This window comes from Engystomops pustulosus, chromosome 2 (assembly GCF_040894005.1).
Source record: "Engystomops pustulosus chromosome 2, aEngPut4.maternal, whole genome shotgun sequence".
Classification (NCBI taxonomy): Eukaryota; Metazoa; Chordata; class Amphibia; order Anura; family Leptodactylidae; genus Engystomops; species Engystomops pustulosus.
The window spans coordinates 160,410,280-160,426,042 of record NC_092412.1 but is presented as its reverse complement, the minus strand read 5'-3'; the positions used below and the strand labels follow the sequence as shown (position 1 = coordinate 160,426,042).

Below are 15,763 nucleotides of genomic sequence, written 5' to 3'. Positions count from 1 at the left end.
AGAGATCAATGGAAGAGGGAGAGTTTGGGAGGCCACTTACCAGCCCAGACAAAGTTTGGCATAGAGCCTTGCAGTAAAGGACAATAATTTTCATAGTTGTTGCCCAAAAAATTAAAGAGGTAAAGCTAACCATTTAGATATGGGAATAGAGGGGCGGTAATGGAGGATAATGAGAAAGTCAAATGGACCCCAAAATAACCAAAAGACTTAGTGCGCCATTGGCAGGGAAAGTTTGCCTTCAGCAAAAACACATCTGTAGGGGGAACATGCAGAGGTAGAGCCTCTGTCTTAGCAGTGTTAACCTTGTACCTAGAGAGGCGGCCACATTCCACAAGCAAGTTTCGAAGGTGTGCAGAAAGCCGGGGTCCCAAAAAGGGTGAGTGTTGTCGTAGAAAATCAGTTCCTCTCCCTCTGGCCCCCAATAGAGACCGTTGAAGCAAAAAATATACACACATCAGGCAATAATACAAACAGTTAAATGCCAAAACAATGAATAGATGCAGTCCCCCCAAAAGGATATAGAAAGTTTTGAGGGTGGGCAACATCTCTTCTGGTGAGCAGGCTGCCAAATCGGAGGAGGTGAATGGGGATTTCCCAGTCAGGAAGGAGAATGTCCAAAGAGTCACAAAGCCATGAAGATCTGTAAGAGTACCCAGCATAGCAGATATGCCATTCTTCCTTGCTATATGGGCGAAGGGGAAGCCCCAGCGGTAGAGGATCCTGTGGTCACTGAGAAGTTGAAGAAGTGGAAGAAGAGCTCTTCTTTGTGATCCAGGAGAGGTCTGGATAGATTTAGATAGGGGCTCCGTCAAACTTAAAGTCCTTAAGGGTGCACACATTATCAAAAATGGATCTTTGGTTTGATTTTTTGGTTTTAATTCTAAGCGGTATTTGTGAAGATAACAAGGCACTGCTCATCACCTGCCAAATACAATCCCAAAATTGAAACATGGTGGTGGCAGCATCATGCTATGGGGTTGTTTTTCAGCTGCAGGGACAGGACAACTGGTTGCAATTGAAGGAAAGATGAATGCAACCAAGTACAGAGATATCCTAGATGAAAACCTCTTCCAGAGAGCTCCGGACTACAGACTGGGCCAAAGTTTAATCTTCCAAGAAGACAATGGCGGTACCCTAGTTCACCATCCAACCTGAGGGAACTGGAGAGGATCTGCAAGGAATAATGGCAGAAGATCCCTAAATCCAGGTGTGGAAAAAACTTGTTGCATCATTCCCAAGAAGACTCATGGCTGGACTTGCTCAAAAGGTGCTTCTACTCAATACTGAGTAAAGGGTCTGAATACTTATGAACTTGTGATATTTCAGTTTTTTTTGTTTAATAAATTAGCAACAATATCTACTTTTCTGTTTTTTCTGATAAGATGGAGATGCAGAATGTGCATTAATGAGCAAAGAAAATAACTTTTTAGATCTTATACCACTTGGCTGCAATGAAACAGAGTGAAACGTTAATATTTTCCGCAACCACTGTAGAAGGGTGTAAATACTTATGACCATATGATATTTCAGTTTTTCTTGTTTAATAATGTAGCAAAAATAACTTCATTTCAAGATGGGGCGCAGAGTGTACATTGATGAGCAAAAAGAAGAACTTTTTTGAAGTGAAACATTTAAAGGGGTCTGAATACTTTCTGTACCCCAAGCGATGAGTATATTTTGCGGTCATTTTAACTAAAATTGCTTTACTTTTATCTTTTTTTCAGGATTTCAGAAAGCAGATTAACTGTGAAGTAGACCAAAGGTTTCATGTGAGTATGCATAAATAAAAGGAATTATCTGCTACATAATTTTATTAAGATTTCTGTGATGAATTTAAGTAGCTATTATATTTATTAGTATCTTTTTTTCTTGTGTTTTACTTTAAAGAGTCTTTACATTTGATGTATGTTATTGCAAATAATTGTGTTCCCTAACAAATAACAATTTTCTATTCCTCAAACTTGTTGTTTGGTACATAACTTGGCAACTGGATGATAAGTGTCCTTGCACACTCCCAATCTGTCCATTTTACGGTCCACTGAACACTTTGTCAAGTGAAAACATTTAGCTGTCATATTATTTATACATTATCAAGAGGAATAATCGTGGTACATTTAAGATTTCTGACTCCTCAATTTCCCTAACTCCAAATCCAGCTCCATCAAAGTGTTCACTAACTTTGACTCCACAGCCCTGTTTTCCTGCACTTTTCCTCTGATCTGTAGTGAAGGAGCTTCACTACTGAGCAGGTACATATAGTGCAGCACACATTCATCTTAACTAAAATCCTAGAAGAGGATGCACAACGGTTAATGGGCCACATAAGTCCAACAAATGCTTGAGTTGTGGCCTGGGCCCTACTGACTGTCAGAGTCTAACAACCACTTTCTCTTCTGCTGTGTCAGTGTCCTGACTTTTTTTTTTTTTTTAGATTTTTTATTGAAATAAACAAAACAAATAAAAAATACAAATTACACAAGAAGAAAAGCATCCTGTTATCCTTTTAGAGATGTAACACTTAAAGTCAGGAGAGAAGAGCATTCACAGATAAATCAAGTGAATGATTTGTATTCTGCAGACTTTTGGAAGCCCAGCCAAGGGGAACAACAATCAAAGTAGTAGGAGATAGTATTATGAAGACCAGCTGTAATTTCTCCCATTCTTTGGTCAAACCAATTGGACATGGAAGGGGCCCAAGTGATTTTCACTGGCAAGAAGATAACAGTTGATGCCGCAATCAGGTGTCCTGACTTTTTATGCACCATCATCAGGATCCAGAGCAGAGCAGCCCCAGGAGCAGGAGAGGACCCAATAGTGGTATTTATCAGTTGTACTGTACTACTACATTGTGGAGTAGGGAGCAAAAGAGGAACCTGGAAAGGAGAGGAATTTTTTTTTGTCTGCTTTGGTGGTCTCCAATATTAGTAGTTGTTTGTTCTGAAGGGCCTACAGCATTATTTGTCTGCTCTGTGGATCTCCAGTGCTTGTTTTTGAGTCTCCAGTATTCTGTTCTGAATGCAGTATTTTGTTGGTAGGGTGGTATTTATTTCTTTACTGTGGTATGCATTATTTCTCTGGTGGCAATTTGTATTGCCACCAAAGTATTGGTGTATTGTTTTTGGTGCATATAGAGTTCTGGTTACTGGTGTCCCCCTGTTGAGCAGTATGACATTGTGACCCTTGCCCCATAAATGGTGTTCACCCCTGCCATAAATCATTAGATCAGGAATAGAACAGAGATTTAAAGGAAGTGTAATAATTTTTTATAATTTATTATATACTTGTGGTTTAGGTCCATTTTGTTCCAACTCCACGAAAATGGTCACAGACTCAGACTCCACGTCTCCAACTAGTACCGTATTTTTCAGACTATAAGGGGCACAAAAATCCTTTGATCACCTCAGAAATCAAAGGTGCGCCTTGTAGTCCAGTGCGCCTTATATATGAACCATACTGACAGACAACAGCTGCCTTGAACTGTGCACAAGTCTGCCACCTGCTGGTCATTCATCCTTATAATCAGGTGCGCATTATAGTCTGGTGCGCCTTATATATTTATGAACCTAGATGTTTTAGCAGGCATTTTTTGATGGTGCGCCATATACTCTGGTGCGCCTTGTATTCCGAAAAATACTGTAAATTCAAAATTTTTAGATCAGTTAGACAATTGGTGTTCAATGTTCACCCTAACTTGTTAGAATGTGTTTCTTGAAAATACATCACGTGCTTTGATATAGCATTGCCACACAGTATTTTAACCTGTCAGTCAAACATTTCATAAAAGTAAGTTTATCAGAGAGATTGAAATTCTTATTTCTCGGATTGAAAGCAAGGAAAAAATGTATATTTTCCTTTCTTTATAGCAGGATAAGAGCGTAAGAAAGTGCCTGTTTAAATTATACAAGGAAAGCAAAGATATTGGGGCTTATTTACTAAGGTTCCCGCAGCCGGATTTTCGTTGGGTTTCCTGACTTTTTGGGGAGCACGCCGGGGAATTGTGTTGCACGTGATCGCAATGTGTCGCAATCGCGCCGGCTTTCACGTGACACAAATCGGGGGGTTGGGCCGTCGGACTAGCCGACAGATTCGGACTAAGCGCGGGATTTAACATTTAAATTTCTGTTGCAAGCCTAGCACTTGCATGCAACGGGAGGAAGATGTTGAACTCCAGCGGACCTGATCGTGGAAGCGACACAGGCAGGAAATAGAAATAGAGAAAAAACGGGGTCAAAGAGTTATACGCGCTACATCCGAGGTGTATTATTGATTATTTTTATTGGAGATGTGACTACGCGTTTCAACGCTGCGTTCAGTGTGGCGGGGAAGAGGGCTGCGTGCTGTCACCGGCGCGGGATGGACTGAGTCAGTCCATCCCGCGCCGGTGACAGCACGCAGCCCTCTTCCCCGCCACACTGAACGCAGCGGATTGGACCTTTAGGCAGCACAGCATCTGCCTTAAGACACCGCAGGACTCACTGCAGTGTTTGACCTGATGAAGACGCCATTACGGCGTTGAAACGCGTAGTCACATCTCCAATAAAAATAATCAATAATACACCTCGGATGTAGCGCGTCTAACTCTTTGACCCCGTTTTTTCTCTATTTCTACACAACACATCTGGATCCACATCCAGCCCCGGGGTCCGACGCTGCAACTCCACTCCATTATCTCTCTCCCCAATTTTGTGCATACTTTTGGCGCCTGGCTCTAGACAAATCCCTCACAATTTTTTCCTCTCTTCCTCAGGCAGGAAATAGGGCGCACAATCTTCTTGAATCGCGCAAGATGTGCATTCCGGCAGACACTTAATGTGCCCCATAAAGTCATCAGGATTTGGCTCTGACTAGTTTAGTACATCTCCAATTTGAAAACACTAAACTGGTACTGCAATCATGATTCTACCTAAAAATTGTCAGACCAACTTTTAGCTTTAAAGAGAACCTGCCATTAAAATTAAGCCACCCAAAATAAATACTACTTATGCTATGGTTAAAAAGCATTGTTCTTATCAGTGATTGATTGGACTCACTAACCTGATGTTAGCCCAATCAAACACTAAGTGAGTCCAGTGAGGCCATTCATATTCAGTGGTTACTTGCAATGCCATTCCTTCTTGTTCTTGATTGATAGGTCTCGCTGCTACAGAGCATGCTGCTGTATGGAACATTGAGAGAGAGTTTGGCCCCTTAGGCATGTGGCCAGGGTGATGTCATCTAAGGCTCTGTTACATTTGCAAAGTCTTCCCCATATATGTCTCTGATCAAATGAAATCACAGCATGCCACAATGGACTTCTACTCCTCCCCATACTTCATGGAGGATATTTGTGAAGATGTGGTAATATCTTTTTGTTGTGGTCACAGTGATCATCACTTTGACTAGAAAGTGCAAGCTGATACTAACCCTTATAGGCAGCAGCAACTTTTTTATTCTGTAAAGGCTATAACTTGTTATGCAAATTTTACTTTTTGATGGTGTCTATTTTGGGTCTATTTTGGGTGTCTATTTTATCTATAAGTTATTGAGGGTGTAGAAAGTTTGGCATTACATTTTAAATACCTAATATTGTGTCAGTTATTCCATTGTATAATGATATATGCTATACAGTCAGTACTACTTTATACACACACAGTCAGCACTGCTGTACATACATCCACAGTCAGCACTTCTATACAGACAAACACACTGACACAGTCAGCACTACTATACACACAGTCACCACTGCTGAACATACATCCACAGTCAGCATCGATATATGGACACACATGAAAACTCAGTCAGCACGTCTATAAACAAAAAATACTGACCCCTGCTATATAGAGACACACGCATACCAACACAGTCAGCAATGCTATACACACACCCAAAACACACTCTATACACATACACACACTGACACAGTCGGCACTGGTATACACACACTGACACAGTCGGCACTGGTATACACACACTGACACAGTCGGCACTGGTATACACACACTGACACAGTCGGCACTGGTATACACACACTGACAGTCCATGAAAAATATATATGGAGGACCTAGCACAACCTTCAATGTACACAATATCTGTCGGCACATATATAACAATGCATAAATAGGAAGAAAAAAAGGGAATGTGCCATATGACAATACATGAGTAAATCTTTATTCAAAGAAACAACAAATCTCCCAGCATAGGGATGATAGACAATATAAAAGCATTTAAAAATGTACCAGGTACATGTTAGAACTTATAGTTGGTACTGCCGCGTAAGGCAGTCCAGCAAACCATTTCCTCCACCGACAAAAAAAATGGGTATAAGAATCACCCCTGATGGTATACAAATCAAACAGATGGTATATAAGTAAGCACACAATACAAGCTCTGATATTGGTATCACAAAAGTGTAAGTATCACAATGGTATATGAAAGCAATGTGCTATCCCTGTTGTACCTAGAGATAAGTCAAAAAAGAGCGTGTATGTCTGGTTCCCAAACATTACAGATCAGTGAAACGGGTCAGAAGACTATGTGGGACAAAGTCCCGTGGTGTCCACAGTCAGGGTGATTCAGTCGGTGGATTGGAAAGGGAGGGCTCCCCAAGCGTTCCGTCCCCAGATGGGGACTTCCTCAGGGGTTGAAGTGCCCTTTCAAACACCGGACCCCCATAAATACCCCCTGTCATACCTGCACACACCTGCCAACGATATTCAGCGTGTCCTCCACGGCGCCGCGCTGAAACCGGAAGTGACGTCTTCCTGTGTCAAAGTTCAGTAAATGTCGCGAGATTTGGTTGTTAAAGGGGTATTCTCATCTGGGCACTTACATTCAGTTTCATTAATCTGCCATATATAAACATTTCTTCAATTGGATGTTATTAAAAAAAATGTTCCTGTGTGAAGATAATTTCTCATAAATGTAACCATGTTGTCCCTTAGAAACAAGATAGCTTCCTCGGATACGGCCACGTCTGATAGATTGAGTGCATAAAGAAACAAAAGGTTATTGTATATAGAATGTCCGGGAGTTACTACATGTCGCACAGCCGTCCTGTGGTAATGATCGCTGAATCTTGTTGGTCCGGCAGGGCTCTATAGCGCAAGTCTGGCCACCGCTGCCAGAGTATGACGTGGTCGTATCCGAGGAAAGTATCTCGTTTCTAAGGGACAGAATAACTACATTTATGAGAAATTATCTTCACACAGGAACATTTTTTTTAATAACATCCAATTGAAGAAATGTTTACATATGGCAAATGAATTTAATTAACTGTAAATGCCCAGATGGGAATACCCCTTTAAGCGACGAATATAGAAATACTTATTGCGCATGTCCTCCTCTGGCCGGCAAGGGGCAATGGACATGAAGATTAGTGCAGCCTCAATGGTCAAATCATTTGTGACACTTTGTAAGGTTTGGCGATTACATACAAAAAATACTAAAACGTGCATCGTGCTAAGGTAGGCATCTAGGCACATGTTCTGAATTTACAAAGAAAGAGAGTGGATTTGCACAAAGTCTGTGTCTTATGCTATGGGATACTGTATCCCTTATAAGTATCATTGAGAAAAGAGACACCTTCAAATACAAAAAAAGAGAGAAAGAAAGTATATGATGCACCTATATTCAAAACAATGAGTGAGTAGAGTATACTATTGTCAATATATGCACAGTCCAGAGTAATTTATTAGGACGTCACTCGAGTTACACGGGTATAATCAAAGATTGATAGGGTAGGTATACATCAATCTTAATACTAATTACTTCGTGAGCACGAGAATAATATTTCCAATAGGCTAAAGTGCATTAAACGTGCAAAAAGTGCAAAGAAGTCGTGTTTTTAGGTATATAGCAAGGCAGCATAAAACTAAATAAAGTGCATGTTATCCATATATAGCACAAGCTATTGTTACATAAAACATTAAAACACAAGGTAATAATGTCCCAAAAGGGTGTATATAAGAGAATTGACTATAGGTCATAAACAAGGCGGCGTGACACGGTAAGTGAAATAGGTATGCAAGCTAGTGCAGGTAAAGAAGCGCGACGGGGGGCACTCAGTAGGGGTCGACGTCATACAGTTAGTAAAAAGAACAACAATGTCACAATATTCAAAAAAGTTAGTCATCCCTATCACAGAGGGTTTAACATATTTTATGGCAATGAGGTATGCCCAAAATCATAATTAAAGGTAATACAGTACTAGGTGACTTGGTCCCTGTGTTCCATTCAGTCAGACGGAGCAGCTTCCACAGGGGTAGGAACCTTTCAATTTGGACCCTCTCCCCAGTGGACGAGTTGGACGTTTGAAGTGACTGTTTGAGAGGCTATCCTTTAGATTTCTGGCCCGTTTAGCTATAAATGTAGGTTTTTCAGAGACCAGGGGCCGTAAATGTGGTTCGGCCTGTAAGATATTCCAATTTTTAGAAAGGATGGCACGGATTTCAGCCCATTGGTTGTTATATGTAGTCACCACACCTAAGTATAATTGGAAAGTCTTGTTTTTGGTGGTCAGAAGATCCTCTCTCCTCGAGTAGCGGGCCCGGCTATAAGCATTTGAGATTGTTTTCCTAGGGTAGCCTCTATTTCGAAGTCTCCCTGTCAGTTCTGATGCATTCTTATGGAAATCTTCCTGTAGGGTACAATTTTCTTTTATTTGGATAAATTGTCTCACGGGAATGACGTTTTTTAAATGGTTCGGATGAAAGCTACTGTGGTGTAGTAGGCTGTTGGTGGCAGTTTTTTTACAATAGAGGTTCGTGGTTAGTCCGCCGTTTGACTTGGTGATCTTCAGATCCAAAAAGTCGACCTTGTCCTGTGAAAAATCAGATGTTAATATGATATTCCAGGGGTTATCATTGGGTTCAGAGATAAATTCTTGACACACTTCCAATGGTCCGTTCCATAGTAACAGGATATCGTCAATAAATCTATGCCAACTTTTGACATACCGTTGGAATTTGTTTGACGGGTACACGTGCTCGCCCTCCCACCATCCCAAAAAAAGGTTGTCACCAGCCACGTGTTGGTTGAAGTTTGGGTGTGTTGGATTTTCTGAATGAGATCAGTCGAGTCCCGGATATACGAAGGCAAGGTCAGGACCAGGGTCTGTAAAAAATAATCAACGTAACTACACGCTTTTTCATATAGTGTCCCCCTATTCCCGACACTATAGGGCGTCCTGGTGGGCAGGTTAAGGACTTATGGATCTTGGGCAGCATGTAGAATGTGGGGACCTTAGGGTTGTTTACCAACATAAAATCATATTTTTTCTTCACAATGATCCCAAATTGTAGTGCAGAGTCCAGGAGTCGTTTCAGCTTATTCTGGAAGACCGGTGTTGGATCCGAGGGGAGTAATGCATAGTACCGCTGATTGTCCAATTGTCGTTTCGCTTCAGTCAAGTATAACTCGATTGGCCATAGGACAATGTTACCCCCCTTATCGGCCTCCTCGACCAAAAAGTCCTGATTCGATCTCAAGGTTCTAATGGCTTTTCTCTCATCCTTGGAGAGATTCTCGCCACTAAGACGATTGGGAGGGAGGTAGTTGATGTCACGAAACACACTATTATAAAATAGTGGTATTGCAGGTATTAAGGCCAAATTGGGGGTAGCTTGTGAGGGTAGTCATAGGGGACAAATCCTCCTACCAGAGTTGGCAGATGTCTCATTCTCTTGGAGAAGATCCAATAAGTCTCGAAGTGTCTGGCGATCTGCATCCGGAACCTCATCCAGGAGGGAAGGTTGCTGATATAGAATTTTAAAAGCTAGCTGCCGACAAAACAAGAAAACAACCTTAATCAATTTGAATTTATCCAGTGGGCACATAGGAGAAAAGGTGAGACCCTTACTTAGGACATTTATTTCTGCAGGTGATAATGAGTAGTTAGAAAGGTTGATGATCTGTAAATCTCCAGTGTTGGAGTTGCTATTTTCCATTTGACATGTTATTAGTTCTTGTTCCTCTGTTTGTCTCGTTTGTAAGTCAGGATGGTCCCTTGTATCGTGTCCGTTTTTTGAGATTTGATTGATCTCCTCCTGCCCCTTCTGATCTTGTGTCCCCGTCGCTTGAATCTGTTACTAAAAAATCATCGCTCGATGACTGTTCAGTGGTTTTGTCAGTAGTAGAAATTCTACCAAGTCGGGGTCTGTAATTGCCTTTATGTATCCACCTAAAGGCCATATCCTTTTCAAAGTCCATCTTGTCTCTCTGCATTCTATGTTTCTTCCCCTGGATAGTCTCCTTTTCTAGTTTTTCTATTATCTCCTGTAGTTGATTTTGGAAGGGCTGCACTAGTGTCACTTTACAAAAGGAGATCCACAAGTTGCAGAACAGTGGTGAGGATATATGTGCCAGTAAAATTACTTTAAATCAGATAAATAACTGTGGAAAATTAAATTGTATGTTCACAAATGCCAGAAGTATCACAGGCAAAATGGGCGAGCTTGAGGCTCTGATATTAGAGGAACAGTTAGATGTTGTTGGTGTAGCAGAGACATGGCTTGATGCATCGCATGACTGGGGTGTTAATATTCAAGGTTTTACACTCTTTCGGAAAGACAGGGCAAATAGGAGGGGAGGTGGTGTATGTCTGTATGTCAGAAGAGACTTAAAAGCGATTGTGAGTGAGAAAGTGGTCTCAGAGTGTGAGGAGGCTGAAACTTTGTGGGTTGAAATTCAAAGCCAAGAGAGCTTTGAGAAAATTATTTTTGGTGTAATTTATAGACCCCCTAACATCTCTGAGGAAATAGAGGGTCACCTATATAGACAGATGGAGCGGGCTGCACAGGAGGGGACCGTAGTGATAATGGGAGACTTTAACTTTCCAAATATAAATTGGGGTCAGGGCTCATCTTCATCTGTAAAGGGGAGACATTTTATGAACATTCTTCAGGATAATTTTATGGTGCAGCTTGTAGAAGATCCCACAAGAGGTGACGCATTGTTGGACCTTGTGATTTCTAACAATGCGGAGATTGTCCAAAATGTCAGTATCAGGGAACCCCTTGGGAACAGCGATCATAATATAATTATTTTCCTCTTAAACTTTAAAAATCAGAAACAGGTGGGAAAATCGAAAACTTTGAATTTTAAGAGGGCTAATTTCCAAAAATTCAGGGCTGCAATACAGGATATAGACTGGGATCAGATACTGTCACATGGTGATACTAATGTTAAATGGGAGAAATTCAAATCTATCCTGGGTTTTTATACTTCTAAATTTATTCCAATAGGCAACAAGTATAGACGGGCTAGATTACACCCCGCGTGGCTTACAGCTACAGTTAAAAGGGCAATTAATGAGAAAAAGAGGGCATTTAAAAAATATAAATCTGACGGGTCACCTGAGGCTTTCAATACTTACAAAAAACTTACCAAAATCTGTAAAAAGGAAATCAAATCAGCCAAAATACAAAATGAAAGACAGGTGGCTAAAGATAGCAAAACAAATCCCAAGAAATTTTTTAAGTATATCAATTCAAAAAAAAATGGGTCACAACAGGTTGGACCCCTTTATTCTGAAAATGGGGCATCGGTGACTGGAGACCAAGAGAAGGCGGAGATACTTAATAGGTTTTTTAGCTCCGTTTATACAATAGAAGAGAGAACTTCTGACTTGGGTGGTGCCAGTGCGGGTCACTCACCCTGTAATATAGTAGACTGGCTGAATGTAGGCATTATCCAATCTAAGCTCAATAAAATCAATGTGTACAAAGCTCCTGGACCAGATGGGTTACACCCCAGAGTTCTTAAAGAACTCAGTTCTGTTATTGCTGTACCACTGTCTAAAATCTTCAGGGATTCCGTAATGTCTGGTGTGGTGCCAAGTGACTGGCGCAAGGCAAATGTGGTGCCAATATATAAAAAGGGCTCTAGAACTTCGCCAGGCAATTACAGGCCTGTAAGCTTAACTTCCATTGTGGGGAAAATACTAGAAGGGTTAGTAAAAGACTACATACTGGAGTATGTGACATCAAATAGAATAATAAGTGATAACCAGCATGGGTTTACTAAGAATAGAAGTTGTCAAACTAACCTTATCTGCTTCTATGAAGAGGTGAGCAGGTGCCTGGATGGAGGAGCAGCTGTGGATATTGTGTTCTTGGACTTTGCAAAGGCATTTGACACTGTCCCTCATAGACGCCTGATGGGTAAAATTAGGGCTATTGGTTTGGCAGAAATCATTTGCAATTGGATTGAAAACTGGCTGAAGGATCGTATCCAGAGAGTTGTGGTCAATGATTCCTACTCGGAATGGTCACCAGTTATGAGTGGTGTACCTCAGGGTTCTGTGCTTGGCCCACTACTATTTAATATATTTATTAATGATATAGAGGTAGGAATTAATAGCACTGTGTCTATTTTTGCAGATGACACCAAACTGTGTAGTGTAATACAGTCTATGGAGGATGTTCATAGGCTGCAGGGTGACTTGGACAAACTGAATGTTTGGTCATCCACTTGGCAAATGAGGTTTAATGTGGATAAATGTAATGTTATGCACATGGGGGCCAATAATCCAAAGGCAAAATATGTCCTTGGGGGAGTAAATCTGGGAGAGTCCCTAGTTGAGAAGGACCTGGGGGTACTAGTAGATCATAAATTGAATAACAGCATGCAATGTCAATCAGCTGCCTCTAAAGCTAGTAGGATCATGTCATGTATCAAAAGTGGAATGGACTCTCGTGATAGGGATGTAATATTACCACTATACAAGGCACTGGTTCGGCCACACCTGGAATATGCTGTGCAGTTCTGGGCACCGGTCCATAAAAAGGATGCCCTGGAGCTGGAGAGGGTTCAACGTAGAGCCACAAAACTGATAAGGGGTATGGAGGGTCTTAGTTATGAGGAAAGATTAAAACAACTAAATTTATTTAGTCTGGAAAAGAGACGACTACGAGGGGACATGATTAATTTATTTAAATATATGAATGGTCCATACAAAAAATATGGTGGTAAGTTGTTCCAGATTAAATCAAATCAAAAGACGAGGGGGCACTGCCTGCGTTTGGAGAAACCAAGGTTTAATCACCGGTGGCGACAGGGCTTTTTTACTATGAGAACGGTCAATCTGTGGAATAGCCTGCCTCAGGCGCTGGTCACAGCAGGGACAGCGGATAGCTTCAAGAAGGGTCTAGATGCCTTTTTACAGCTAAATAACATTGATTGTTATGCTATATAGAATTGTTTTCCCTAAATCCCTTCCTCATCCAATCCCTACCCTTCCTTGGTTGAACTTGATGGACAAGTGTCTTTTTTCAACCGTATAAACTATGAAAAAAAAAAAAGTGTTTTATTTGTTGGTGGAGGAAATGGTTTGCTGGACTGCCTTACACGGCAGTGCCAACTATATGTTCTAACATATACTTGGTACATTTTTAAATGCTTTTATATTGTCTATCATCCCTATGCTGGGAGATTTGTTGTTTCTTTGAATAAAGATTTACTCTTGTATTGTCATATGGCACATTCCCTTTTTTTCTTCCTATTTACACACACTGCCGCAGTCGGCACCGGTATACACACACTGCCGCAGTCGGCACGGCTATACACACACTGCCGCAGTCGGCACGGCAATACACACACTGCCGCAGTCGGCACGGCAATACACACACACAAATACACTCTGCAAACACCACCTCTTCTTACCCTGTCCCAGCCAGTAACAACTTCTCTGTCCCATCCCTGGCAGCATAAGGCCCTTGCAGTGATGCTGGAAGTGTCTGATCAGTCACATGCTTCTGTCATGATTTCGGGTCCTTGCAGGTTACAGTCTGGACAGCCAGGGGAGGGAAAGAGCAGGGAAGAAGCTCTTTAGAGCACCCAATGAAGGACAGTGATCAGGAGGGTCTGGCAGTGCTGGATCCTCTTGACTTGCAGACTTTAAGACTAGACACTTTTTAGCAAGATTTATTCTTGTTTAAAGGTGCATTTTAAAGTTCAGAAAATATAGTAGGATGGTTAAGATCTTGTTTGTGATAATGAGTTGTAATTGGTACCATTCTGGGGAATGTGCAACTATGTATTCAGTTTTGTGGAGGCAAAGTGACCGAAGAACAGCTTTTTCACGTTATGTTGTGTGGGTCTTTATTTTCTTATAGTGCAATATAAACTAAAGGTTATATTTATAGGCTGGCTCTTTGTGGGTAGTTTGATAGCAAATATGTTATGGTTAGTATTTTATCTAGGAATATTTAATGAAATGTATAATTAAAATATAAATTAGAATTTGGGGATTACATTTTTATTTTAAATGTTAAAAGAAATTGTAGAGTTTATGAATTTTGATAATTGTTGCACCACAATTTGCAATCTCCTTTATGTATTTAGCATGTATTGTTCTGAAAAGTAATTAAAAAAAAAGGTTTATAAATCCCGATTGTATATGAATTTACATTCTTGCACCTGAGTTTTTTAAAGCAGCATTTTCTTAACTGCCTATTGACTATAAATTTAACATATATTTTAATGAAATATGGTCATAATATACCTTACTAAATGGAAATCAGGAACCCTTCAGCATTTACATTGAACACTCCTATGCCCAACTTCAGATGTTCACACAGAAAACTCAGTTACAAAGATAATTCTTCTTCATGCAGACTGAGTGACTGCACTGCATGAATTGAAATTATCTTTTGTATTTCCATTGGTGACTGATAATATGAATACTCTTGATGTTACTGACTAAAGATAAGGCATCCGACCATTACTACCATGGTGCTTTACATTAATTTATACATTACATTAAGATGAGAACTAATGTACTAAATATACAAATACATATTGAACAGGAATAAGAGGAAGGAGGAGCAAAAGCATGACCCTAAGTGTGAATCGAGCGTGACCATACCGCAGATTCAAGAATTATTTTAGTGATTGCATAATTCTTAATGGGCTATGACGTCCGTGGTCACCTGAAAGGAGCCTCCTAGACTTTTTCTTTTAGGACGACTTAGAAATGATACGGAAAGTTGTGGTGTACCCACACTCTCAGTTCATGTCACGGGGTGCAGGTACACTTGGTGTTTTATGTGGGAAATTGAAAAGCAACCACCTCATATCCCAGATGGCATATTTATGCTAAATTTACTCACCTGTTCCCTTCCATTATCTATATTTACTATAGGGAACTATCATACTGTATACAAATCTTGAACACAATTTAAATTATAAATAATACAAATAAATCAATTGGCTATAAGATGCCATGAAATATCACTTTGAAAAATTATCTCTTCTGCAGGTTCTTTAAGACTACAAGAAGTGACAATGCATACAGGAAAACAATTGTCCAGACAAATGGTTAAGGAATATGCACTCAATACAGTGACAAACAGTTATAAAATAAAGAGGGTAAAGACAAGTTAGCCTTACTAATGGAATAAAATAATTATCTGTGCTTTGGGGTTGCAGCAGAAGAGGTTTGGGCAGCCTATCAAGTTGAAAATGCATTCCCAGAAAGACTGGGACTTGGGCATTCTAGAGCTTGTAAATTTAAGCTGAGGGGGTTTTGATGACCATATCGAAAGGCGGGTTTCCTCTCCTCTCAGTGGGGTACATTTTTGTCAATAAATCTGGTCTTCATAAGAAGATAGTATAATTGTGAAATTGCTTTCAATCACCGGGTTATGCTGCTACTTACCATCACCTAATGGTGGTATGCCTAGGATTGGAGCTGCTATGCAATTTGGGATGGTTCTCTGATGGGTACAGCCCTGAATTTCACAAGGGTGGTAGAGTCAATTCCCCTTAATCTTATGTTGGTGGAGGC

At 40.6% G+C, this 15,763-nt stretch overlaps 1 protein-coding gene across 3 annotated transcripts in view; it reads left to right on the top strand.

Moving 5' to 3' along the window:
• ACACA (acetyl-CoA carboxylase alpha) overlaps nt 1-15,763 on the top strand; it is a 377,264-nt gene that overhangs the window by 186,759 nt on the left and 174,742 nt on the right. For all 3 annotated transcript variants that reach the window (XM_072137153.1, XM_072137152.1, XM_072137154.1), the window contains exon 34: nt 1,725-1,769. In XM_072137153.1, the coding sequence (XP_071993254.1) occupies nt 1,725-1,769 (45 nt within the window). The remainder of the gene's footprint in view (nt 1-1,724; nt 1,770-15,763) is intronic.